The sequence below is a fragment of the Phyllobates terribilis genome, unplaced genomic scaffold (genome assembly GCF_046119375.1).
Source record: "Phyllobates terribilis strain yellow unplaced genomic scaffold, ASM4611937v1 Scaffold_1__5_contigs__length_1240528914, whole genome shotgun sequence".
In the NCBI taxonomy this organism is placed as follows: domain Eukaryota; kingdom Metazoa; phylum Chordata; class Amphibia; order Anura; family Dendrobatidae; genus Phyllobates; species Phyllobates terribilis.
This window is the reverse complement of record NW_027362761.1, coordinates 232,502,996-232,529,315: the sequence shown is the minus strand read 5'-3', so window position 1 is coordinate 232,529,315 and position 26,320 is coordinate 232,502,996. Positions and strand designations below refer to the sequence as shown.

Below are 26,320 nucleotides of genomic sequence, written 5' to 3'. Positions count from 1 at the left end.
TGCTGGTGCGGTTGGCCCTCGGTTCCTCCTAATGCAGGACAATGCCAGACCTCATGTGGCTGGAGTGTGGCAGCAGTTCCTGCCAGATGAAGGTGTTGAAGCTATGGACTGGCCCGCCCGTTCCCCAGACCTGAATCCGATTGATCACATCTGTGACATCATGACTCGCTCCATTCACCAACGTCACGTTGCACCACAGACGGTCCAGGAGTTGGCGGATGCTTTAGTCCAGGTCTGGGAGGAGATACAGTTATATGAAAAAGTTTGGGCACCCCTATTAATGTTTTATAAAAATTGGTGTTTTTGCAACAGCTATTTCAGTTTGATATATGTAATAACTGTTGGACACAGTAATGTTTCTGCCTTGAAATGAGGTTTATTGTACTAACAGAAAATGTGCAATCTGCATTCAAACAAAATTTGTCAGGTGCATAAGTATGGGCACCCTTATCATTTTCTTGTTTTAAATACTCCTACCTACTTTTTACTGACTTACTAAAGCACTTTTTTTGGTTTTGTAACCTCATTGAGCTTTGAACTTCATAGCCAGGTGTATGCAATCATGAGAAAAGCTACTTAAAGTTGTTCTCCTGTTTGAAGGAAAAGAAAATCCCGGCACTCACGTGTTGATAATCAGTTGATTTATTCCACAACTCACACAAGACGTTTCAGCCTGTCCAAGGCTTTTTTCAATTGTGATTAAATACATTCAGTCAAAACATTTATACACAAATCCACGGAAATTACATAATTCTCATCAACATAAAAAAGAGTAGACCAACAAAACAAAAAATATATAACAAAACTATTACAATAACATACAAAAAATAAGCACTAATACATTAAATTTCCACAAACAAAAAACAAGTGAATTCATATATTTAAGTAATCCCCAACCAAATATCAGAATATATAAATCGCAGATTGTAGAATTTATTACATGAATGTATCACATTTCAATACCTATATTTCCCCATATTCTCTCGGCTAAATATATGTAACATTTCATAGTCTTTCTAGAAAAAAATTCCTTAATATTTTTTGATTTTTTAATATTTCCCATGGAATCCAATATATAAATGACAAATAAATTCATATATCCAAATAGTCTCCAATCAAATATAGGAGTATAAATGTTGAGACATGGATTCCAGAATATGGGGAAATATAGGTATTGAAATGTGATACATTCATGTAATAAATTCTACAATCTGCGATTTATATATTTTTTATGTTAATGAGAATTATGTAATTTCCGTGGATTTGTGTATAAATGTTTTGACTGAATGTATTTAATCACAATTGAAAAAAGCCTTGGACAGGCTGAAACGTCTTGTGTGAGTTGTGGAATAAATCAACTGATTATCAACACGTGAGTGCCGGGATTTTCTTTTCCTTCAGACATTGTTCTCCACGTGCACCACCCTAATTGTACGGAGTGCCGACTATTCCTTTTTGATACTGATCGTTTGAAGTACGAGCACACGTCTTTCCTGATGGCAGCGGTAAGCAAAACTTTTAATGAAGAGGAGGCTGCAAAGATTATTTCGTTATCCACAATCTCGACAGAGTTTCTTAAGATACCCACAAGTGAATTTAAAAGACGAGATTTGGAAAAAGAGATGAAAAGGCTGGTTTCTTATGAACTTCATGCAGCAACACTAACTGAATATTATAAGGAGAAACGCATACCACGAGGGTTGAGAGTACACTTACGCCCAACTCTTTTCTCGGATGATTTGGCTTTCTGCGATGGATTTGAACAGATTATAAATAAGTGTTCACTGGACTTAATTCTCCTGACGATCGATAGATTACAAAAAGCTATTACTGATTTGGGGACTGAAATAAATAATATCGAGACTCAATTGAGTACTTGCTTGAAACTGGATGAATTGACTGCTCTGAAAGACTCTCTGAATATCTCCATGGATAATTTTCGGAAAGATCTACAGGAAAGAAAACGCCGAAAGTTTGCTAGAGACATAGAGGACTACCTTATGAATAAGGTCTACAAGTGGCGGGACCCGGCTTTTGGTCATGAAAAATACTCTAGAACTTTTTTCCGCAGCAGTCAATACTCTTCGGATTCTGGGAGTGATACTTCAGGCTCTTGGAACCCACAACGCCCTTTTTTCAGGAGAGGAAGAGGACGACATTTCAGAAGAAACCGAGGAGAGCCGGTCGTCACCACAGGAGGAATTACTCCAGCGATGACCACAAGGTCGCAGGTATTAAGGACATGCTAGTTATCAATATTTCCTCTAAGACTTTACAATCGTCACAAATAGAATTGCTACAGAAAGGTCTGTCTTTTGGTGTTATGTCTAAACTGAATGGTTTTCAATTAGATTTGGATTTAAATCGTTTCTTCAGAAATGTAAGGTTAAAAACACATTTTTCTACTATACCACCAACAGCACCAATTAGATCTGTTGTAGATAAGGAGGAGTGTTTGAAGTTAGCAGATTTAGGTTTGAGAACGAAGAGCAGTTTTACGCCACCTAAGATTTATCACCCGACAGAAACATATATTAGCTTTGTTGCAAGAGAGGTTGAATCTTTATTACATCGGACACAACTAGGAGGTTTTTTTCATGGTAGTAATTTGACCATGAAAGAAAAGGAAGCCCTTAAACTTTTACAGGATGATAAAACGATAGAGATAAAGCCCGCTGACAAAGGGGGATCAATTGTGATTATGGATAGAGAGAGATACATTGGGGAGATAATGAGACAATTATCAGATTCTACAACTTATCAACCATTAAAAGGGAACCCATTGAAGGATATACAAAGGAAAATTGAGATGATGGTAGATAGATATAAATTAAGGGGTAAAATTGATTCAAAGTTGGCCGATTTTTTGATTAAAGATGATCCTATTACCCCAGTATTTTATATATTACCGAAAGTGCATAAAACTTTAATTGATCCTCCGGGTAGACCAATTGTGGCGTCCACAGAGTCAGTATTATCCCCTCTATCTATAATATTGGAACACATTTTGACCCCTCTAGTGAAGAAAAGCAAATCTTTTTTATTAGATACAGGGGATTTTCTGGAAAAAATTCGAACCATTCATAACATATCTTCAGATGCCATCATCACTACAATAGATGTGATAAGTTTATATACATCAATAGAACATGAAAAAGGATTAAACGCAGTGAGGTGGCTTCTGGAGATAAATGAATTTCCAGGGATTCAAAGAGATATGGTTATGGAGTTACTAGAGGTGGTTCTGTATGAGAACTATTTTTTGTTCCAAGATGTATACTATAAACAGAAGAGGGGATCGGCAATGGGCGCGAATGTGGCCCCCCCATACGCAAATGCATATATGTCATTTTTTGAGGAACATTATGTCTATGTACATCCTCTATTTAAAATACATGGAAGAGCCTGGTTTAGGTTCATAGATGACATCTTTTGCGTATGGGAGGGGCCACAAGAAACCCTAATGACATTCTATGATGATTTGAATAATGTGTGGAATGAATTAAAATTTACCATTTCACACAGCACTGAGAGGATACATTTTTTGGATACTATGGTGATTAGGAATGAGAAAGGGGACTTTGAGACAGATTTATATAAAAAAGATACGGACAGGAATAGTATCTTACATTTTAGGAGTGCATATCCACATTCTGTTAAAAAGGCTATCCCCAAATCACAGTTTCAGAGAGTGACTAGGATTGTCACCAACCCCTCCATCTGTTCAACAAGAATTAAGGAAATGTGTGAAAACTTTAGATTGAGAGATTATCCCCAAGGTATTTTAGATGGGGCATTAAGAGAGGTAGTTACGGACAAGAAAACATGCAAAAGGGATGAATCACGTATATGTTTTGTGAGGGAATATCATCCGGTCAATTTAAAAGTAGATCAAATTATAAAGAAATATTGGTATATCCTAGGACAGGCATATCTGAATGTAATGGAATTTAATATACCCCCCCTTATTTGTAACAAAAGATTGCCCAATGTGAAGGATAAACTAATACGGGCTGATGTTGGGAGTGATGCAATAATTCCTAGACAGACTTTTCTCTCAACAAAGAATAAAGGAACGTATCCCTGTTTAAATTGTGCTCAATGCAGTAATGTAATTAAGGGGGAATATTTTAGTCATCCTAGGACAGGTAAAAGATTTAGTATTAAAGGTTTCTATACGTGTAAATCTACAAATGTGGTCTACCAGATAAAATGTCCGTGCGGTTTTTCATATATTGGAGAAACCATGCAGTCAGTGGGAACACGGGTCAATAAACATAAATCTACTATCAGGTGTGGCGATACTTCGCTTCCCCTTCCATTACATTTTAAGGAAAAAGGGCATTCAATAGCTCAATTGAAATATCAGGTTTTAGAACAAATAGATACACCTAGAAGAGGAGGTAGTATCAAAAAAATTATTTTACGTAGAGAAGCCTTTTGGATATATACTTTGGGAACTTTATATCCAAATGGTCTGAATCGAGAATATGATGTTAGTGGTATTGTGTGACCAGGGAAATGAGTAATATATGCATCCTATTTTTCTTTTTAGACATCCCAGATGCGATGAATTCCTGAAGTATCTACATAGGAACAAATGGGATGCATATTATACTGCCATATTTTGTTGGGTTAAATGAGATTGAGAACTGAGATATGACAAGATGAACGGTTTTTCCTATGTATTTACGATATCTTTAAAAATGATGGAGAGACAATCAATTATACTGTCACCTTTAACGAAATAAATAAAGTCTTGTTCAGGGGATAGAGGATAACAAAGGATAAATTGAAAAAGTCTCCCTTATCTCAGACCACGATCTAGGGGAGGTGAGAATGACTTACAAGACAGATGTTCTCTATTCCCGTACGTCTATTATTATTCCTTTAGCAGTAGCTTTATATGTAGTTACAATTTATAATGAGATGAAAAGTGACATAGGAATAATATGATGAATTCTTTCTAGGATGTGAATTAGGATCTATGGGAATGTGGTAGTATATTGATCCCTTTATAAGGTATTTACTAATATGATTATAAGGGAGAAGAAAATTAAGGATAGATTGAGTCACTGGATGCAGACTGTTCATGGGGAATCAGCTGTTTATATTAATGTAATAAGTAGTATTGTTCTAATAAATATTTTGAAGAAATCTTGAGACATGGAAGAATTATTTCTAAAAAATTATATATTGTTAGATATGTTTAATAAAAAGAACATTGAGAAATTTGGATTAGAACATTTATGATTTATTTATGAGATGGAATCCATGTCTCAACATTTATACTCCTATATTTGATTGGAGACTATTTGGATATATGAATTTATTTGTCATTTATATATTGGATTCCATGGGAAATATTAAAAAATCAAAAAATATTAAGGATTTTTTTCTAGAAAAACTATGAAATGTTACATATATTTAGCCGAGAGAATATGGGGAAATATAGGTATTGAAATGTGATACATTCATGTAATAAATTCTACAATCTGCGATTTATATATTCTGATATTTGGTTGGGGATTACTTAAATATATGAATTCACTTGTTTTTTGTTTGTGGAAATTTAATGTATTAGTGCTTATTTTTTGTATGTTATTGTAATAGTTTTGTTATATATTTTTTGTTTTGTTGGTCTACTCTTTTTTATGTTAATGAGAATTATGTCATTTCCGTGGATTTGTGTATAAATGTTTTGACTGAATGTATTTAATCACTGTAACATACCTGGCGGCGTCCTTGCATGGTGGTCCATCTCCCACTGTGCAAGAGGGCGCACTTGATCTCCTGTCCAGAATGTCTCTCTGGCTTCCCTCCATGCTGTCTGTTTGTGTCTGTTTCTGCTGCTTAAGGGCGGCGCCCGATCACTTCCTGCCTTTTGTACCTGCTGTGGGTCACACCCCTTGTGCGTCCTCAGCCTATTGCTGTCTGTCACTTGGTATATAGCTCAGCAGCTCCCTTCTATCCCTGCCTGAGCATAGTGTTTCTTTCAGTGTGTGCTTGCACTCTGAAGGTGCCAGGTCCCGTTCTGTGTTCTCTTGTCTGCCTATCCTGGAGGCTGTATTTCCAGGCCTGTCTGAACACGCTCCTAGCCTGTTCCTCCTGCCTTCTAGGGGCCGATTACCTAGACCCGTTCCTGTATCTTGTCTGACCTGTCTGAACACGCTCCTAGCCTGTTCCTCCTGCCTTCTAGGGGCCGATTACCTAGACCTGCTCCTGTATCTTGTCTGTCCTGTCTGAACACGCACCTTGCCTGTTCGTCCTGCCTCTCTGGGGGCCGTATTCCCAGACCCGCTCCTGTATTCCGCTGCAGTGTCGGTCTCCTCCGTACACTCAGTTCCAGTCTGAACTCTCTCCTATCCTTTACCTGTTTTGCCTCTATGTCCGTTCCCTTCCTTTTTCTGCAGAGTCTGAACTCGTACCTAACTCCTGCTTGTTGTCTCTGTACTCCCGTTTGTGAGTTTGTGGTCCACTCGCTACTTCTCTGCTAGTACCCTGTGGGTGTCTGGCTCTGCCTTTCCCTTCCTGTCTGTTCTGTGTGAACAGAGCCCTGTCCCCCCTGCTCAGCCTTGTCTGCACTCTAGCTGTGCTTGCCTGTAACCCTCTGCCTGTATTGTTCCTGAGTCCCGGTGTGTACTGGGTCCTATCCCGCCTGTGTTCCTACCTGCTAGTGCCTCCCTGTCTGCACACTAGTTGTGCTTGCCTTTACCCCCCTGCCTGCATACCCGCCTGCCTGCATACCAGTCGTGCCTGCCTGTACCCACCAGTCTGTGTGCCAGCCTACCAGCCTGTTCCTGTATTCCCCTGTGTGGGTCAACAGCCGTGTCCGGGGTCTGTCCTGGAGTAGCACCTGGTCCCTCTGCTCGGTTCCTCCTTGGTGCACTGGCGTCGTATGCCGTCGTGCGACCCTGGTCGGATCGGGTGAATACTTAGTCACGCCCCTCCAGGCATTCACTCTCCGGCACGGTCCAGTGGAATCACTACCAATCACACGCACACGCCGCTTAGCCCGGGCGTGTGCATAACAATCACAATTGAAAAAAGCCTTGGACAGGCTGAAACGTCTTGTGTGAGTTGTGGAATAAATCAACTGATTATCAACACGTGAGTGCCGGGATTTTCTTTTCCTTCAGACATTGTTCTCCACGTGCACCACCCTAATTGTACGGAGTGCCGACTATTCCTTTTTGATACTGTTCTCCTGTTTGAATCTCCTCTGAAGAGTGGCATCATGGGCTCCTCAAAACAACTGGCAAATGATCTGAAAACAAAGATTATTCAACATAGTTGTTCAGGGGAAGGATACAAAAAGCTGTCTCAGAGATTTAACCTGTCAGTTTCCACTGTGAGGAACATAGTAAGGAAATGGAAGAACACAGGGACAGTTCTTGTTAAGGCCTGAAGTGGCAGGCCAAGAAAAACATCAGAAAGGCAGAGAAGAAGAATGGTGAGATCAGTCAAGGACAATCCTCAGACCACCTCCAGAGAGCTGCAGCATCAACTTGCTGCAGATGGTGTCACTGTGCATCGGTCAACTATACAACGCACTTTGCACAAGGAGAAGCTGTATGGGAGAGTGATGCGAAAGAAGCAGTTTCTGCAAGCACGCCACAAACAGAGTCGGCTGAGGTATGCAAAAGCACATTTGGAGAAGCCAATTTCTTTTTGGAAGAAGGTCCTGTGGACTGATGAAACCAAGATTGAGTTGTTTGATCATACAAAAAGGCGTTATGCATGGCGGCAAAAAAACACAGCACTCCAAGAAAAGCACTTGCTACCCACAGTAAAATTTGGTGGAGGTTCCATCATGCTTTGGGGCTGTGTGGCCAATGCCAGCACCGGGAATCTTGTTAAAGTTGAGGGACGCATGGATTCCACTCAGTATCAGCAGATTCTTGACAATAATATTCAAGAATCAGTGATAAAATTGAAGTTACGCAGGGGATGGATCTTTCAGCAAGACAATGATCCAAAACACCGCTCTAAATCTACTCAGGCATTCATGCAGAGGAACAATTACAATGTTCTGAAATGGCCATCCCAGTCCCCAGACCTGAATATCATTGAACATCTGTGGGATCATTTGAAAAGGGCTGTCCATGCTCGGCGACCATCAAACTTTACTGAACTGGAATTCTTTTGTAAAGAGGAATGGTCAAAAATACCTTCATCCAGGATCCAGGAACTCATTAAAAGCTACAGGAAGAGACTAGAGGCTGTTATTTTTGCAAAAGGAGGATCTACTAAATATTAATGTCACTTTTCTGGTGAGGTGCCCATACTTATGCACCAGTCAAATTTTGTTTGAATGCAGATTGCACATTTTCTGTTAGTACAATAAACCTCATTTCAAGGCAGAAACATTACTGTGTCCAACAGTTATTACATATATCAAACTGAAATAGCTGTTGCAAAAACACCAATTTTTATAAAACATTAAGCTTAAGATTAATAGGGGTGCCCAAACTTTTTCATATAACTGTACCACAGGAGACCATCTGCAACCTCATCAGGAGCATGCCCAGGCGTTGTAGGGAGGTCATACAGGCACGTGGAGGCCACACACAATACTGAGCCTCATTTTGACTTGTTTTAAGGATATTACATCAAAGTTGGATCAGCCTGTAGTGTGTTTTTCCACTTTAATTTTGGGTGTGACTCCAAATCCAGGCCTCCATTGGTTAATAAATTTGATTTCCATTGATGATTTTTGTGTGATTTTGTTGTCAGCACATTCAACTTTGTACAGCACAAAGTATTCAATGAGAATATTTCATTCATTCAGATCTAGGATGTGTTATTTGAGTGTTCCCTTTATTTTTTTGAGCAGTGTATGTTATCCTTGTGTTTGCGTGGGTTTCCTCCTCGTATTGCAGTTTTGTGTTCTTAGGCCCAATTGCTACAGTCTGTAAAAAGCAAAAAAAAAAACCTGAAGGTCTGAACTGAAACGTAAGTTGATGTGCATGCAAAATGTAAATGCATGTTCACACAAGGCCATTTATGCTTACACCAGGGATCCAGTCTCTCTGCCCTTGTCCATATGTATGTCACTTGACAAATGGTAAGGTTTTTAATATTAGAGTTAGGACTGTCCCATAAGGGTTGCCGTGAAGTGCGGGATGGCTTTCACATTATTTTGATCAAAATTATGTCAACTAAATACCCTTTATTATTTATTATTATTTTTGCACTGTGCGATTTATACATTTACTTTCAGTTATTTGGGTATTTTTCTTGTCTTTGGTTTCAGTCTGTAAAAAGCGCTGTGGAATTAACGGCGCTATATAAGCGAGTGAAATAAAAAAGCAAATAAAAAATATCTAAAAACATTCCCCAAAAGCAACTTCTTCCAATTAATTCGGACAATTTGGTGATAAACCATGCTTTTCGCAGCACGATGGAGTACTAGGTCACAAGGCAAAAAAGATAACGAAGTGGCTTGGTGAACAAAGCATTGAAATGTTGGGTCCATGACCAAGAAACTCACCAGACCTCATTCACATTGAGGATCTGTGGTCAATGCTCAAAAAGCAAGTGGACAAACAAAAACAGAAACTGTGATAAAGTCCAAGGACAAGAATGGGCTGTCAGTCAGGATTTGGCCCAGAAGCTGATAACAGGGCGAATTGCAAAAGTCTTTAAAAATAAGGGTCAACACTATAAATAATGAGTCTTTGCATAAACTATATATATTTATCAATGAAGTTTAAAAACATATGAAACTGTACTTCAGTAACCATAGAGACACATCTGACTATAGATCTAAAAACACTGAAACAGCAAAAATGGAAAACAAAATTTGTATCAGTCTCAAAACTTTTGGCCATGACTCTACACACCATAGAATTGATAAGTAAGCGTTCTGCTAATTCCCAAAACTCAGGAACGATAGAACAATAATAAAAACTCAATATGATCTCCTACCTGTTTGATTGGAACACCTTCTGGATGTGTAAGTATCATACGACTTACTGCCCCACACACATTGTCCAGGGTTCGAGCATTCTTCTGAGAGCTGATTATAGAGGATAATATAGAAAGTATCTTTGGGAAATTTCTAGAGATTTGTCAAGGAAAATGGAAGTAAATTTTATAAGGCAAGGGTGGAGACACAGCAAATTGAATATAAAGAAAGTCTGCACATCTAATTTTATAGTAGTTCAGAGTACGTGAAATTAAAGCTCACTGTAGGCAGAGTACCTGAAGTTAAAGCTCACCCCCTAATATAACCAGACCAAGCACTGGATACAGCTCCACCCAGCGTTTGGTATACGATATCTTTGAATCTATAAATCAAGTATAGCCAATAGCCAATTGGTTAATCTAATTTATATGAATATCTGAAATTGGTGATTGAAATCAACCTACTTTTACTATGTCATTTTATGGTACGTCTAAAGGCATAATAGTATACTACTGCTGGAAATTTCAGATATCAAAGCAAGTTTGTGTGAAATGAACGTTACAATTGACTTCAGTTTAGAAAATGGAGGTTAACCCCTTTACCTCAGAGGGTGGTTTGCATGTTAATGACCAGGCCAATTTTTACAATGCTGACCACTGTCACTTTATGAGGTAATTACTTTGGAAAGCTTCAATGGATCCCCCTGATTCTGAGATTATTTTTTCATGACATATTGTACTTGATGATTGTGGTAAAAATTTCTTCGATATCACTTGCGTTTACTTGTGAAACAAACGGAAATTTGGCGCAAATTTTGAAAATGTTAATTTTTATGCCCTTAAATCAGAGAGATATTTCACACAAAATAGTTAATAAATAACATTTCCCACATGTCTACTTTACATCAGCACAATTTTGGAACCAATTTTTTTTTTTTTTTTTTTTTTTTTTTAGTAGGGAGCTATAAAGGGTGACCAGCGATTTCTAATTTTTCCAACAAAATTTACAAAACCATTTTTTTAGGGACATCACATTTTAAGTCACTTTGAGGGGTCTTTATGACAGAAAATACCCAAAAGTGACACCATTCTAAAAACTGCACCCCTCAAGGTGCTCAAAACCACATTCAAGAACTTTATTAACCCTTCAGGTGCTTCACACAGAAATTTTTGGAATGTGGATGAAAACAATGAGCATTTAACTTTTTTCACAAAAATGTTACTTTACACCCAATTTTTTGTTATTTACAGGAAACAGGAAAAAATGAACCCCAAAATTTGTTGTGCAATTTCCCCTGAGCACGCAGATACCCCATACGTGGGGAAAAAGGAGATTTTTGTGTACTCACAGTAAAATCTTTTTCTCTTAGCCTCTAATTGGGGGACACAGGACCATGGGTGTTATGCTGCTGTCCACTAGGAGGCGACACTATGCATGATCTGAAAAAGATTAACCGTGGCTCCTCCTCTGCAGTATACACCCCTGGACGGCATCAGCCTTCTCCAGTTTTGTACAAAAGCATTAGGAGGAACGTAACATGGATAACATAACCATGCCTATAAGAAGGCAACTATGTACGAGCTCAAAATAAAAACTAATATGAGAACTCAACATAACGGCCCGGAAAGGGCAACAGGGTGGGAGCTGTGTCCCCCAATTAGAGGCTAAGAGAAAGATTTTACGGTGAGTACACAAAAATCTCCTTTACTCTGTCGCCTCATTGGGGGACACAGGACGTCCGAAAGCAGTCCCTGGGTGGGAAGCAATAGACGAATATTGTGTAGACAGTCCCCTACAACTGGGGTACCGCCGCCTGCAGAACAAGTCAAACCAGGCTCGCGTCTGCTGAGGACTGGGTATGAACCCTGTAGTGTTTGGTAAACGTGTGTAGGCTAGTCCAGGTGGCTGCCTTACACACTTGTTGTGCCGAAGCCTGGTGCCGAATGGCCTAGGAGGCCCCTACCGCACGTGTAGAGTGTGCCGTAATACCTGCTGGAAGAGGAGAATTTTTGAGGCGGTAGGCCTCTTGTATGGTGGATTTGATCCACCTGGCAAGGGTAGATTTGGAAGCTGGCAGACCCTTGTGGTCGCCTTCCAGAAGAAGGAAAAGAGAATCTGACTTCCGGAAGGGCGCAGTCCTAGACACATAGATACGCAATGCCCTGACAAGGTCAAGCATATGCAGAGCCTTCTCCACTCTATGAACCGGGGCCAGACAGAGGGATGGCAGTGAAATTTCCTCATTGAGGTGGAAGTTGGACACAACCTTCGGAAGGAAGGATGGGACCGTACGGAGAACTACCTTGTCCTGGTAAAAAGCCAGGAAGGGCCGTCAGCAGGAGAGTGCTGTCAGTTCAGACACCCTGCGTAGCGAGGTGATTGCCACCAGGAAAACCACTTTCTGGGATAGAAGGCGGAGTGGGACTTCCCTGAAGGGTTCAAAGGGTGTTTCCTGCAATGCTGTCAGCACCAGGTTGAGGTCCCACGTTTCTAGTGGTCGTCTGTAGGGGGGAACCAATCGGGAAACCCCCTGAAGAAATGTCCTTGTTGTTGTTAGCAATGCACGTCTGAAAAAGCACTGAGAGAGCTGACAACTGGCTCTTAAGGGAGGCCAGGGACAGTCTGGCCTCCAGACCCGATTGGAGAAACCCAAGTACCCTGGGGAGGGAATAAGGGAATGGGGTCTGGCCACGAGATTCGCACCAGGTAAAGAAGGCTTTCCAGGTACGGTAATAAATCTTAGCAGAGGTTGGCTTCCGTGCCCTGATCATGGTTCCAATGACGTCCGGCAAGAACCCTGACTGGGTTAGAACCCAGGTCTCAATGGCCACGCTGTCAAATTGAGGGCCCCTGAGTTCTGGTGGTAGAACAGGCCTTGTGACAGAAGATCCGTCGGGGAGACGCCAGGGGACGTCTGCTGTGAGCTGCACGATGTCGGCGTACCATGTACGTCTGGGCCAGTCCGGTGCGATTAGGATGGTTGGAACTTCCTCTTGCTTGATCTTCCTCACCACTCTGGATATCAGGGGGAGAGGTGGAAAAATGTACAGGAGCTGGAACTGGGTCCAGTCCTGAACCAGGGCGTCCACTCCTAGCGACCGCGGGTCGTGTGTTCTGGCCATGAAGTTGGAGACCTTGGCATTGAAGTGGGATGCCATTAGGTCCACGTCCGGAGTCCCCCAGCGATGGCAGATTTGTCGAAAAACTTCGGGATGGAGAGACCACTCTCCCGAGTCCATTCCTTGCCGGCTGAGGAAGTCTGCTTCCCAGTTGTCCACACCCGGAATGTGGACCGCAGAGAGAACCGAACCTGTGTCTTCCGCCCAGTGGAGAATGTGTGTCACTTCTCGCATCGCCTGGGCACTGCGGGTCCCCCCTTGGTGATTCACATATGCCACAGCCGTGGCATTGTCCGACTGTACTCTGATGTGAGAGGCTGCCAGTAAGTGATGGAAGGCTCTCAATACCAGGAGGATGGCACGAATTTCCAGGATGTTGATGGTCGCTTCCGCTGGGGACCACTTGCCCTGTGCTCTGTGGTGTAGGTGTACCGCACCCCAACCCGTCAGGCTCGCGTCGGTGGTCAGAACCTTCCATTGACCCGTGAAAAAAGATTTTCCCCTTGTTAGTGAGGTTGGCTTGAGCCACTAGTGCAGGGACCTCCTGGTTGATGACGTCAGCTGGAACTCCCTGTCGAGAGAAAAAGGGTTCCTGTCTCATGACTTGAGGATGGCTAGTTGGAGAGGCCTGAGGTGAAGCTGAGCAAATGGGACCGCTTCTATTGCCGAAACCATCCTGCCAAGGACTCTCATGGCAAACCGGAGAGAACGAGGGGGTTTGCGAAGTAGGCTGCGGACTCCTAAACGGAGAGGCAGTGCCTTGTCCTTGGGAAGGAGCACTAGACCCCTGAAGGTGTTGAATAGCATTCCCAGGAAGGTCAGAGACTGACTCGGGTTAGTGATGACTTTTGTAGGTTGACTAGCCAGCCCAGGCGACTCAGAGTGTCGATTGTGATTGAGACGCTGAGCTCGCAGTCCTTGAAGGTGGGAGCCTTGATAAGTAGATCGTCCAGGTAAGAAACGACTACTATGCCTCTGGAGTGCAGGACGTCCATGGTGACTGCCATGACTTTGGTAAACACTCTGGGAGCCGTGGCGAGTCAGAACGGGAGAGCCACGAACTGGTAGTGGTCCTGGTCGATTGCGAACCTGAGAAATCTCTGATGGGCGGGTGCAATTGGTATATGCAGGTATGCGTCTTGTATGTCTGGAGGCAAGAAATTCTCCCTTTTCCATGGACGCAATGATGGACCGAAGGGACTCCATGCGGAAGTGACGTACCCGTACATATTTGTTGAGCTGTTTTAGGTCCAGTATGGGCCGTACGCCACCTCCTTTCTTGGGGACTATGAATAAATTGGAGTAGAACCCTCGGAAGCGCTCGGCTGCGGGGACCGGTACTATGACTCCTGCTTGAAGAAGCGAGAAGACCGCTTGGCGGAAGGCACGAGCCTTGGCTGGCGGTTTTGGGGGAACAGAAAGAAAGTCTGTTTGGTGGGTTGGAAGTGAACTCTATCTTGTATCCCGAAGACACTAGTTCCCTGACCCACCCGTCTTCTGTAATAGGCAGCCAGACTTGATGAAAGAGCAAAAGTCGGCCGCCTACAGGTGGGGTGTCTTCCGGAGTCCGTCAGTCATGATGAGGAGGAAGTCTGAGATTTTCCTCCTTTGGACTTTGACTGGCCTGCTTTTGACTGCAAGGTCTTGTCCGACTTTTGCGTCGACCGCGAGTTGTCCCTGCGTGGGGAGCGGTTGCTATTTTGTGCTGGCCGCGAGACGGACCAGCCCGAAGAGTTCCGAAAGGATCGGAATCGAGTTTGGTTACGCTCCTTGTAAGTGCATTTGGGTTTCAGTTGGGGGGAGAGAGGTACTCTTACCCTCGGTGGCATTGGATATCATCGTGTCCAACTGTTCACCAAAAAGTCGACCACTGAGGTACAGGAGGTGCGTGAGGGACTTCTTTGAGGCTGCGTCTGCTTTCCATTCCCGCAGCCAGAGGATACGCCGAATCGTGATGGCGTTTGATGCCATCCCCGCTGCACCCCTTGCAGAATCTAGAGAAGCATGAAGCATGTAATCTGCTACAACTGCTATTTGAACCGCTTGGTCCGACAGCTCAGGAGCAGATACTTGGAGGCCAGCTTGTAAATTTTGGGCCCAAGCCAGGATGGCCTTGGCAGCCCAAACTGAAGCGAACGCGGGAGCCAGGGAGGCCCCTGCGGCCTCGAAAATTGAACGAGCCATACGTTCTACCTGCCAGTCTGCTGCGTCCCTGAGGGTTGAGCTATCTGGCAGTGAAAGGAGTGACTGTGCTGCTAGCCTAGAGACTGGGGGATCCACTTCGGGTGGATCTGTCCATTCCTTGGTGGCCTCCTGTGGGAAGGGGTACCGCGCCTCCAGATACTTGCGATTGGTAAACTTCTTTTCAGGCTGTGAGAATTGCTTTTTAAGGATCGACTTAAACTCTGGGTGGTCAAAGAAGACCTTAGGCGGCTTCAGAACTTCTTCAAAGGAAATCTTGTGTTGTGGTGCCTCCGGGGGCGGATCAGAAATGTCCAGCACCCGATGGATGGACGAGATTACGTCCTCAACTAGCGCTGTATTGCTAGGGGGGACTGGGATCAGGGACCCTTCAGTTTCCTTGTCTGAGTCGGAATCACAGATGCCTTCCGAATCCTGTGTATCACTAAGGCGTCTCCTACTGGGTGAACCGGGGTGGATGCCTTCTCTGATCGGGGATCGCTGCGGAGAACTGCATTTTCTGTCCCTGGTAGGGGATGGTCTAGATGACCTGGAACTATGGTGTCTCTCCCTAGAAGGGGATGACGGTGTGCTATGGGATGACGCAGATGAACGTGACCTGTGGGTCCGCTTGCGTCCTGACCTAGACGTGGATGGGCCCGGGTCGTCATGTCCCTGAGTCGAGCCTTCCCTTTTCTGGGTAGCGTTTATAGCAGAGGCATGACTCTGCAGAGCCTGAAGCAATGTGGAGGTTAGGTTATCTATAGACTGCGTCATAGATTGCGACATCTGAGTGACCCATTCCAGCGTGGCATTAGACACCGAAGCATTGGCAGGGGCTTCTTGGGGCTCTGGCACAGTAGTCTGGATGCAGTCCTGGCAGTGCGGGTACATGCTTGGTTCTCTTGGACCTTGAGCCCTGCATAGTGCACTGGGGTCGCTATGCAGAGGGCTCTACAGGGGTGCTATGCAGAGGAGCCTATAAGGAATAATGGACTCACAGCCGAGGAGAACTCAAGCTGTGATCATATCCCACCAGTGTGCCCCTAGTTCCAGCGCCGAAGATCCACAGTCCTGTGCCCCCCCGGAGACTGGCTGGTCTTTCCTAATCCTGCAGCAGATAATGGCCGCCGGAGTAAAGTTAAGAAAGAAGGGGAGCGGAGAGCTGAAAAGGGCGGCAGAACTGTGTGAAATCGCGCCCTTTCAGTCTCGATCCGCCCCCTCTATGACACTGTAGAGTGTCATATTTGTCATCCGGGGGGGGCGGGGAGAGGAGGTGGCGGCCCTGAAGCCGCGGCCTAAATTAAATGCCTGGTGCCCAAAGGGACTCCAGGCCGGCGCGGAAGTCCGGGAGGGGGCCGGATCTGAACCGGACCCCCCCGGATTTAAAGGCAGGATAGCGGTGGGGTATAAGTGGAAGGGGGGGGGCCCTGTGAAGAGTCCCCCTGAGGCACCATAGAGCTGGCGCTGCCGCAGAAACAGGGCGCAGGGAGGCCTGTGCCTCTGTTGTGTCATGCCTGCCTCCCCCCGGCCCCGACAGGAGCCCGCAGCAGGGCTGGGGTCCCTGGATTCAGCCGTAGTGTGCTGGCTGCTGGGAGCTGCTGCCTGTACAGGCCCTACCTGAGGCGTTTCAACCTAATACCCCCAGGGGGGGATTAGGGAGGTGCTGCTGTCACCGTCAAGGGGCTATATCCTCGCCTCGACCTCAACCCAGAAACCAAAAGGAATTGGGGAAGGAGGGGGGGTCTCGACTTCGAACCAGCACCCGAGGGGCTGGGGAAGGAGCGACATTGGAAATAGCCATCTCGACTTCACCGTGCACCCCGTAATAAGGGGCCGAGGAAGGAGCCATGCCGAGAGTCTCGCAGTAGACCCACTTTTCTTCATCTGTAATCTCGTCAGTGAAAACGGAGTAAAAGTTTTAGGTGTGCCTCCTATGAGACACTAAGCAAAAACTGGAGAAGGCCGATGCCGTCCAGGGGTGTATACTGCAGAGGAGGAGCCACGGTTAATCTTTTTCAGATTATGCATAGTGTCGCCTCCTAGTGGACAGCAGCATAACACCCATGGTCCTGTGTCCCCCAATGAAGCGACAGAGTAAAACACTGTTTGGGAACACGGCAGGGTTCAGAAGGGAAGGAGAACCATTTAACTTTTTGAATGTAAAATTTGCTTGAATAATTAGCGGATGTGCCTGAACAGTGGAAAACCCCCACAAGTGACACCATTTTGGAAACGAGACCCCTCAGGGAACTTATCTAGATGTGTGGTGAGCACCCTGAACCCCCAAGTGCTTTACAGAAGTTTATAACATGGAGCCATGAAAATAAAAAAATCTAACTTTTTCTACAAAAATTATGCTTTAGCCCCAATTTTTTTTTTTTTCACAAGGGTAAGAGGAAAAAATGGACCCCAAAACTGTTGTGCAATTTCTCCTGAGTACGCCAATACCCCATATGTGGGGAAAATACAGTGTTTGGGTGCACGGCAGAGTTCAGAAGGGAAGGAGCACTGTGTGACTTTTTGAACGCAGAATTGGCTGGAATTGAGAGAGGATGCCATGTCGCGTTTGGAGAGCCCCTGATGCGCCTAAATAGTGGAAACACTCCACAAGTGACCCCATTTTGGTAACTACACCTCTCAAGGATTTTATCAAGGGGTATAGGGAACATTTTGAACCCAGAGGTACGAGACAGAATTTGATAACATTAGGTCATCATATTGCATAAGTTGTCATTAGTCTTGAGTGCAAGTGCTCGCTACTTGAGTTTGCATCGGGTACTCAGGTATGCACTATGTATCGCGCCTGCTCGAGTGACATGCTCGAGTCCCAGCTCCCATGTTTCACGGCTATTAGACACCCAAAAAAAAAAACATGCGGGGATAGCTCGTGCATGGCAGGCAATCTCCGCAAGATTTTTTTGGCCACAAAGCATATGGGGCGGAGACTCGAGCATGTCACTCCAGCACCCGCGATACTCGGTGCATACCCGAGCACCCGATGCAAACTCAAGTAGCGAGCACTTGCGCTCAACACTAGTTACCATTTCGTCATCTTTTTTTTTTTTTTTTTTTTTTTTACTTTTGAAAAAAATCCCAACCCTAACCCCAACCCCAGAGTTTATTTTTCACGCCGTTCCTCGTGCGGTATAAGTGATTAGACGACTTTATTCTTTGGGTCGGGGCGATTACAGCGATACCAGAATCATATCGGGTTTTTATGATTGACAGTTGTCACACACTAAAAGACGCATTTTTTTGTAAAATCTAGTTTTTGCATCGCCATATTTTGAGAACTATAAATGATTCCATATTTTGGCCGACAGAGCCATGTGACGGCTTGTTTTTTGCAGGATGAGGTGACGTTTTTATTGGTACCATTTTCAGGCACGTGACATTTTTTGATCGCTTTCTATTCCAATTTTTGGGAGGCAGAATAAACAATAACCAGCAATTCCGGAATTGTTTTTATGTTTTTTTTTTTATGCTGTTCCGCGTGTGGTAAAATTTTATAAGGTAGCTTTATTCTTCGGGTCAGTACGTTTACAAAGGTACCGCATTTATGTTTATTTTTATGATTTGCCGCTTTTACACAATAAAAGCTATTTTATAGAAAAAAATATTTTTTTGCATCGCTTTATTCTGAGAGCTATAACTTTTTAATTTTTCAGCTGATAGAGCTGTATGGCTGCTTGTTTTTTTGCGGGACAAGCTGACGTTTTCAGCGGTACCATTTTTATTTATATTCGTCTTTTTGATCGCGTGTTATTCCATTTTTTGTTTGGTGGTATGATGATAAAGCATTGTTTTTTGCTTTGTTTTTGTTTTTTTTACCGTGTTCACTAAAGGGGTTAACTAGTGGGATAGTTTTATAGGTCAGGTCGTTCTGGACGCGGCAATACCAAATATGTGTACTTTTATTTATTTTTATTTTTTTTCATAATAAAATTTATTGATGGGTACATTATATTTTTATTTTTGGTGGATTATTATTATTTTTTTAATATTTTTACAATATTTTTTTTTTCTTTTCATTTTTTTTAACACTTTTTGGACTTTTATACTTTGTCCCACTATGGGACTTTCACTTTTTACATTCTGATCGCCTGTATAGCATAGGGATTGAGCACCATCCCTGTGCTATACAGGATTTCAGCACTGCAGATGCTGCACTGCGCATGACCAAAGTATTTTCCTGCTGTCTGGTGACCCGGATGTTGTCATGATGACATCAGGTCGTCATGGCAACATCCGGGAAGCCGCGGCAGACAGCGCTGGAGGCCGGGAGAGGAGGCGAGTATTGCGATCACTTCCCCTTGCCCCCGCAATGCTACGATCGACTTCGTTTGCAGCATTGAGGGGGTGCGGAACCGCTCCCTGCACATAGTACCGGGTGTCAGCTGTGACTATCAGCTGACACCCAGCGGCGATCGCACCACACCGGTTGTGTGCGGGCGCGATCGCCATATGACCTAATAGTACGTCATTGGTCCAATCGGCCCAGGTCACCATGACGTACTATTAGGTCACACGTCAGAAAGGGGTTAAATTATAAAATTTTAAATAATTTGAAGAAAAGTTATGTCAGGTACTAAGGTAAGAAAAATGGAATTTTCAAAGCTACCATGTCAATACATTCTACAGCAAGGAATCAGAGAAAGCAAGAGACCCAATCTACACCAGTGAAACTGTTCTTGTTTTCATACAGTGTAAAGCTTGCTACAATTTATTTAGTTGTGTACTTACAACTGGGAGAATAGTTGCTACATCATGCAATCACACTCCATTCTGTACAAAACAGTATGTTAGCTGTCACTCACCAGTGCTGGACTTAAGATACACATCATGATGATATGTTCATCATGAGTTGTACGCAAGTCTAATACACTTTCTGGCAATAATATTGCAGTAACACTTTTTTAGGGGTTTTCTGGATATTAACCTTTGTGTTGGCTCATTCCAGTTCTCACGGTCCTAACACATCATGTTTTCGGGATTTCCTTAGTATTGCACAGGTGAAAGAGCCTTGGACAATTTCTGATGCCTTGATAATAATTCAATCACAGGAGCGTACATAGAGATCATGAGGCCCCAAGGCAGAAGTCCTAATTGGAACCTCCCACCCTAACAAAATAAATATATATTTGGCGAGGTGACAGAAGAGCATATCTCACAATTTTGCAGCCCTTACAAATTATGCTCCCGTTGAAGACCCTTTGTGTTCTGATGCACTAAATACCGCTTTCATTGCCCCTAAAATGTATGACACTCCCACAGTGACCCCACCACAGTATAATGGCGCGTCCGCGCACACACTGTACAACAGTGTGTGCATGTGCGGGCGCGCCATTATACTGTGGTGCAGCGCGCACTGTATAACGGCCCGCGCGCGCACACACACACACACGCACTGTATAATGGCCCCCCCACACACACACACACACTGTACAACGGCACACGCGCGCGCGCGCGCGCGCACACACACACACACACACACACACACACACACACACACACACACACACACACACACACTGTATAACAGCCCCCGCCCCCACACACACACTGTATAACGCCCCCCCCCCCCCACACACACACACACACTGTATAAAGGCCCGCGTGCCCGCACACACACACTCAGACTGTATAACGGTCCGCACGCACGCAGTATAACGGCCCGCACGCGCACACTCTCTCACACTGTATAACGGTCCACACGCACGCACACAGTATAACGGCCCGCACACACACACACACACACACACACTGTATAACGGCCTGCACACACAAACACAGTATAACGGCTCGCGTACACACACAGTATAATGGCCACCATTTGGAGGTGGCAATGCTGAAAAGTCAAAATCAACCCTTTAGAAATCCTGGCCACATAACTTAGGATAAGAAGCCAAATCAGAAGCTCCTTGTTATTGCATGGCCTATAAGTCACCCGCGCGCGCACCGTTGTACAGTGTGTGTATGTGCGGGCGCGCCATTATACTGTGGTGCAGCGCGCGGGCACACACACTGTATAACGGCCCGCGCGCAAGCACACACACACACGCGCGCGCTGTATAACGGCCCGCGCACACACAAACACACACACAGTATAACGGCCCGCACACACACTCTCACACTGTATAATGGCCCGCGCGCACACACTCTCTCACACTGTATAACGGTCCGCGCGAACACGCACGCACTGTATAACGGCCCACACACACACACACACACACACACACACACACACACACACACACACACAGTATAATGGCCACCATTTGGAGGTGGCAATGCTGAAAAGTCAAAATCAACCCTTTAGAGATCCTGGCCACATAACTTAGCATAAGAAGCCAAATCAGAAGCTCCTTGTTACTGCATGGCCTATAAGTCACCCGCGCGCGCACCGTTGTACAGTGTGTGTATGTGCGGGCGCATCATTATACTGTGGTGCAGCGCGAGGGCACACACACTGTATAACGGCCTGCGCACGCACACACACACTGTACAACGGCACACGCGCACACACTGTATAACGGCCCACACACACACACACACACACACACACACACACACACACACACACACACACACACTGTACAACGGCGCACACACTGTATAACGGCCCACACACACACACACACACACAAACAGTATAATGGCCCGCGCGCGCACACTCTCTCACACTGTATAACGGTCCGCGCGCACACGCATGCAGTATAATGGCCCACACACACACACTGTATAACGGCCCGAACACACAAACACACAGTATAACGGGGCGCGCGCGCACACACACACACACACACACACACACACACACACACAGTATAACGGCTCGCGTACACACACAGTATAATGGCCACCATTTGGAGGTGGCAATGCTGAAAAGTCAAAATCAACCCTTTAGAGATCCTGGCCACATAACTTAGGATAAGAAGCCAAATCAGAAGCTCCTTGTTATTGCATGGCCTATAAGTCACCCTACTCCAATTTGGCGCTCTCCACAAAGAGAAATGAACCCCTTAGACACCCTCTCAAAGGCCTTTCACCCCACCAACCACCTGTCCTGCTTTGCTCTGATAAAGGTCAAAAAAAAAAAAATGTGTCAGAAAACAGAACTTCTAGGTGGGCTTTCTATACCAAGTCATGTGGCAAGACCCTTTACAAAGGTTAATTTTGTGTATTAGGATTGCTATCTCCAATAAATGGCGCTAGAGTTCCTGTCATCTTCTTCTCTGAAGAGACTATTTACATATTTAAATTTTCAGTGGAGCACTGTATAGCCTATAAGTCTCCTTATGTCAATTTGGCACTCTCCAAAAAGGAGAAAATGTAACCCTTAGACCATCTGTAACTGTAGTGTATTACCTAATAACCAGTCCACCCAATGGCAGATTATTAATCATCCTAAAGGGGTATTTAACCTCTAACAAGCTGTCGCCTTTTCACAGGTTAGATAATTTCTGTCTAAGGGGCCTGCACCCATAGATTTCAACAAACCCAATCCTTTGTTTTCAAACGTGGTAAGTCAGAACCATGAGTGTATGGGAGTAGGTTACTTCCCTCTTCCCAAGAAAAACACATGCATTTTGTGGCCAAACCAAGCGTCCATGTGAATGGTAAGGTCAGGAGGAATAAATTTATGGCCTATAACTACTGAAGGTGTGTGCAATGCTTAAAAGTCATCAGCCTATAAAATGTTACTCAGTAGGTTCACAGGTAGGCCGCTTGTGTACAGATTTGCAGAAGTTAAAGAAGAGTCAAGAAGTTCTGTACACACCATATATTAAACCGGATGCATCATGAAAGATAATACAACCATTCTTGAAGAGCAGACATTTAAACAACCAAGGATACTTGTACATGGCTGCACCTCCATGTTCCACAAGGACCCCAAGTCCAAACACTGCATTACTACAAACTTCATTATCTCCATCCTGTGTTCCAGCGATGAAAGCAGGAAGTAACTGGGCTACAAACTCAGCAGCGGCCTGTTCCAGACTTACTACTGATTCAGCAAGTGTACCCAATGAAAAGGATTTCTCTGCGGTAGAGCAACTGGACTTCTGCGTGGAGAGGAAAGTTCATAAGGTTTATTTACTACCATTATCTTAACATGAAATGAGGCAATCACTTCAGTTCAAAGGGACAAATATCCATAAATGAAGAGAATTACAACATGGTTGACCTTTTGGCATTAAGTGAAGACCTGCTGCGCACACAGGTTTACCAGAGACTGCATATACACAAGCCATATCAGACTTACAATAGTCTAGCAGCAGTCTGTGCAAACAGTAAAAACATGCTAGCTCGAAATATACAAAAATTCTTTGTTTGGCATATGTAAAAAATAAACAGAATATACAGTCAAACACCACAATACTTACAGTTTTATTGAGGAGTAGTGGAAGAAAACCTGCAAAGTATGGAGCAAATGTCATACCACCAACTGCAGCAGCAACCAAAGGAATTCCCTCTCCTGCGTACTCCATCAACATGGCATCTATCTCTCCCTGAAAAGTAAAAGCAACATCAATCACTTCTTGTCCTTACAAATTACATTGAACAAAAAACTAGGAGCAAATTTAAGACTTTTTTGTGATTTCTCTACATCCTGAAACAAAAGTCGTAAGATACGATTTCTTCATGGCTGCGTTATGGCTCTGTGAACAAGATGATTTTAAGTGTCAAACAAGCGATAGGATATTGTTCTGTGAAACCAAGGAAGCTTTTCTCAAAGCATATTTTGTAAAACATTTCTTCATCTCTTAAGACTGGTAGCAATAATAAATGTAGAAAATAAATATTTAATTAAAATGCAAGCTAAGCATCTTAGACATAACTCAATAGATGAATGGGCCAGGTGGGGCATATTATGATTATTATAAATATGGCCTCCAGAGAAGAGTCATCAGAAGAAAACCTCTCCTGCGTCCTCACCATAAAATTCAGGGTCAGGAGTATGCAAAAGAACATCTAAACAAGTCTGATGTATTTTGGAAACAAGTCCTGAGGTTAAAATACAACTCTTTGGCCACAATGATCAAAGGTATGTGTGGAGAAAAAAGGGCACAGAATTTCAGGAAAAGAACATCTCGTCAACCATTAAGCATGGGGGTGGATCAATCATGCTTTGGGGTTGTGTTGCAGCCAACGGCACGGAGAACATTTCATGGGAAGAGGAAAGAATGGATTTCATGAAATGTCAACAAATTCTTGATGCAAACATAACACCATCTGTAAAAAAGCTGAAGTTGAAAAGAGGATGGCTTTTACAAATGGATAATGATCATAAACACGCGTCAAAATCCACAATAGACTACCTCAAAAGGCACAAGCTGAAAATTTTACAATAGCCGTCACAGTCCCCTGATCTGAACGTCATTGAAAATCTATAACCGCAAAATAGCAGTTCATGCAAGACGACCCAGGAATCTCACAGAACTGGAAGAATTTTCCAAGGAAGAATGAATGAAAATCCCTCAAACAAGAACTGAAAGACTCTTGGCTGGCTACACAAAGCATTTACAAGCAGTGATACTTTCAAAAAGGGGTGCTACTAGGTACTAACCATGCAGGGTGCCCAAACTTTTGCATCAGCCCATTTTCCTTTTTGTAATTTTTAAAATGTAAAAGATGAAAATATATAAAGTTTGCCTAAAATACGAAAGAAATGCATAATCTTTAACTTTAGGCCTTTTAGAGATCATTTCATCTTTAACTTGCTTAACTGTTCACAATAATAGTAATTTTGACCAGGGGTGCCCAAACTTTAACATGCCACTGTAAGTCAATGTAAACAGACCTTAACCCTTTAACAACCGCCGTAACGCATTTCCACGGCGGTCGTTAAGAGTACTTATGCCTCAGCGCCGCTCTTTCATGGTGCTGATGCATAAGTGAATAGCACCGCCCAGTGGCGGCGAATCCCGCGGGTGTCAGCTGTATATGGCAGCTGACACTATGCAGTATCGGTCTCGTTCGGTTAATCCCTTAAATACCGCTGTCAATCGTGACAGAGCTATTTAAGTGATTACAAGGGGGTCGCAAGTAATCATCGGACCCCTGCGATGAGAATCGCGGGTCCCGATGGTTACCATGGTACCCTGAGATCATGTGATGATCCTAGGGTACGGTGACCTGTGAGATCCAGCAATAAGCTGGTGACTCACTGACAGGTCTCATGCACTGCAGTACAGGAGTACTGCAGTGTATGAGACCAGTCATCAAAGTGAAAAATTACACATGTCCCTCAGCGGGACTTGGTGAAAAAGTAAAACAAAAGTGTAATAAAGTGTGTAAAAAAAAAAAAAAAAAACACATACAAAAAGTGCACACAAATCACTAAAATCCATTTCGCCGCTCAAAGTGCAGCGTTTGTGAAAAAACAAAAATAAACAAAAAACGTACACAATTGGTATCGCTGCATTCGGAACGACCCGCTCTATAAAATGGTCACGTTATTTATTCCGTTTGGCAAACGACGTTAAAATATATAAATAAAAAACACGCCAAAAAATGACGCTTTTTCATCATACCTACTCACAGAAAAGTGAATGAAAAGCAATTTAAAATTTGTATGTAGAAAAAAAAATTATGAAAACAAAAACGCCAAACCGTCCGGCAAAAAACAAGCCATAATATGGTTAATTCGGCAAAAAAATAAAGTTACAGCTCTTACAAAGTGACGATGCAAAATCAAATTCTTTTTTGTAAAATACTTTTTTTAGTGTGTAAAAATAGCAAAGCATAGAAAAAATATATAAATCTGGTATCGCTGTAATCGTACCAACATGACTAACAAATCAGTCTTATCACTTTTACTGCACGGTGAACCGCGCAAAAAATAACTGAATTGCTGTTTTTTGTTCATTCTGTGTCTGAAAAATCTAAATAAAAAGTGTGCAGCGGTAGATAAATTAATTGAGGTATGTAATTTCTACGATGGGGTCACTTTTGTTTTTTTTCTGCTGTTCTGGCAATTTTGGGGCTCCGCAAATGTCGCCCACAAACTATTCTACCAAAATCTATTCTCTAAAGGCCAAATAGTGCTTCTTCCTTCTCAGCCCTGACGTGTGGCCTAACAGTAATTTCTGATGACATATGG

The 26,320-nt window shown here is 43.5% G+C and overlaps 1 protein-coding gene across 1 annotated transcript in view; it reads right to left on the bottom strand.

Moving 5' to 3' along the window:
- Positions 1-26,320, bottom strand: part of IPO4 (importin 4) — a 200,623-nt gene that overhangs the window by 18,864 nt on the left and 155,439 nt on the right. The window contains exons 25-27 of the mRNA XM_073671034.1: positions 23,601-23,726; positions 23,071-23,279; positions 9,931-10,063 (exon numbers count right to left, since the gene is read on the bottom strand). Of these exons, the coding sequence (XP_073527135.1) occupies positions 9,931-10,063; positions 23,071-23,279; positions 23,601-23,726 (468 nt within the window). The remainder of the gene's footprint in view (positions 1-9,930; positions 10,064-23,070; positions 23,280-23,600; positions 23,727-26,320) is intronic.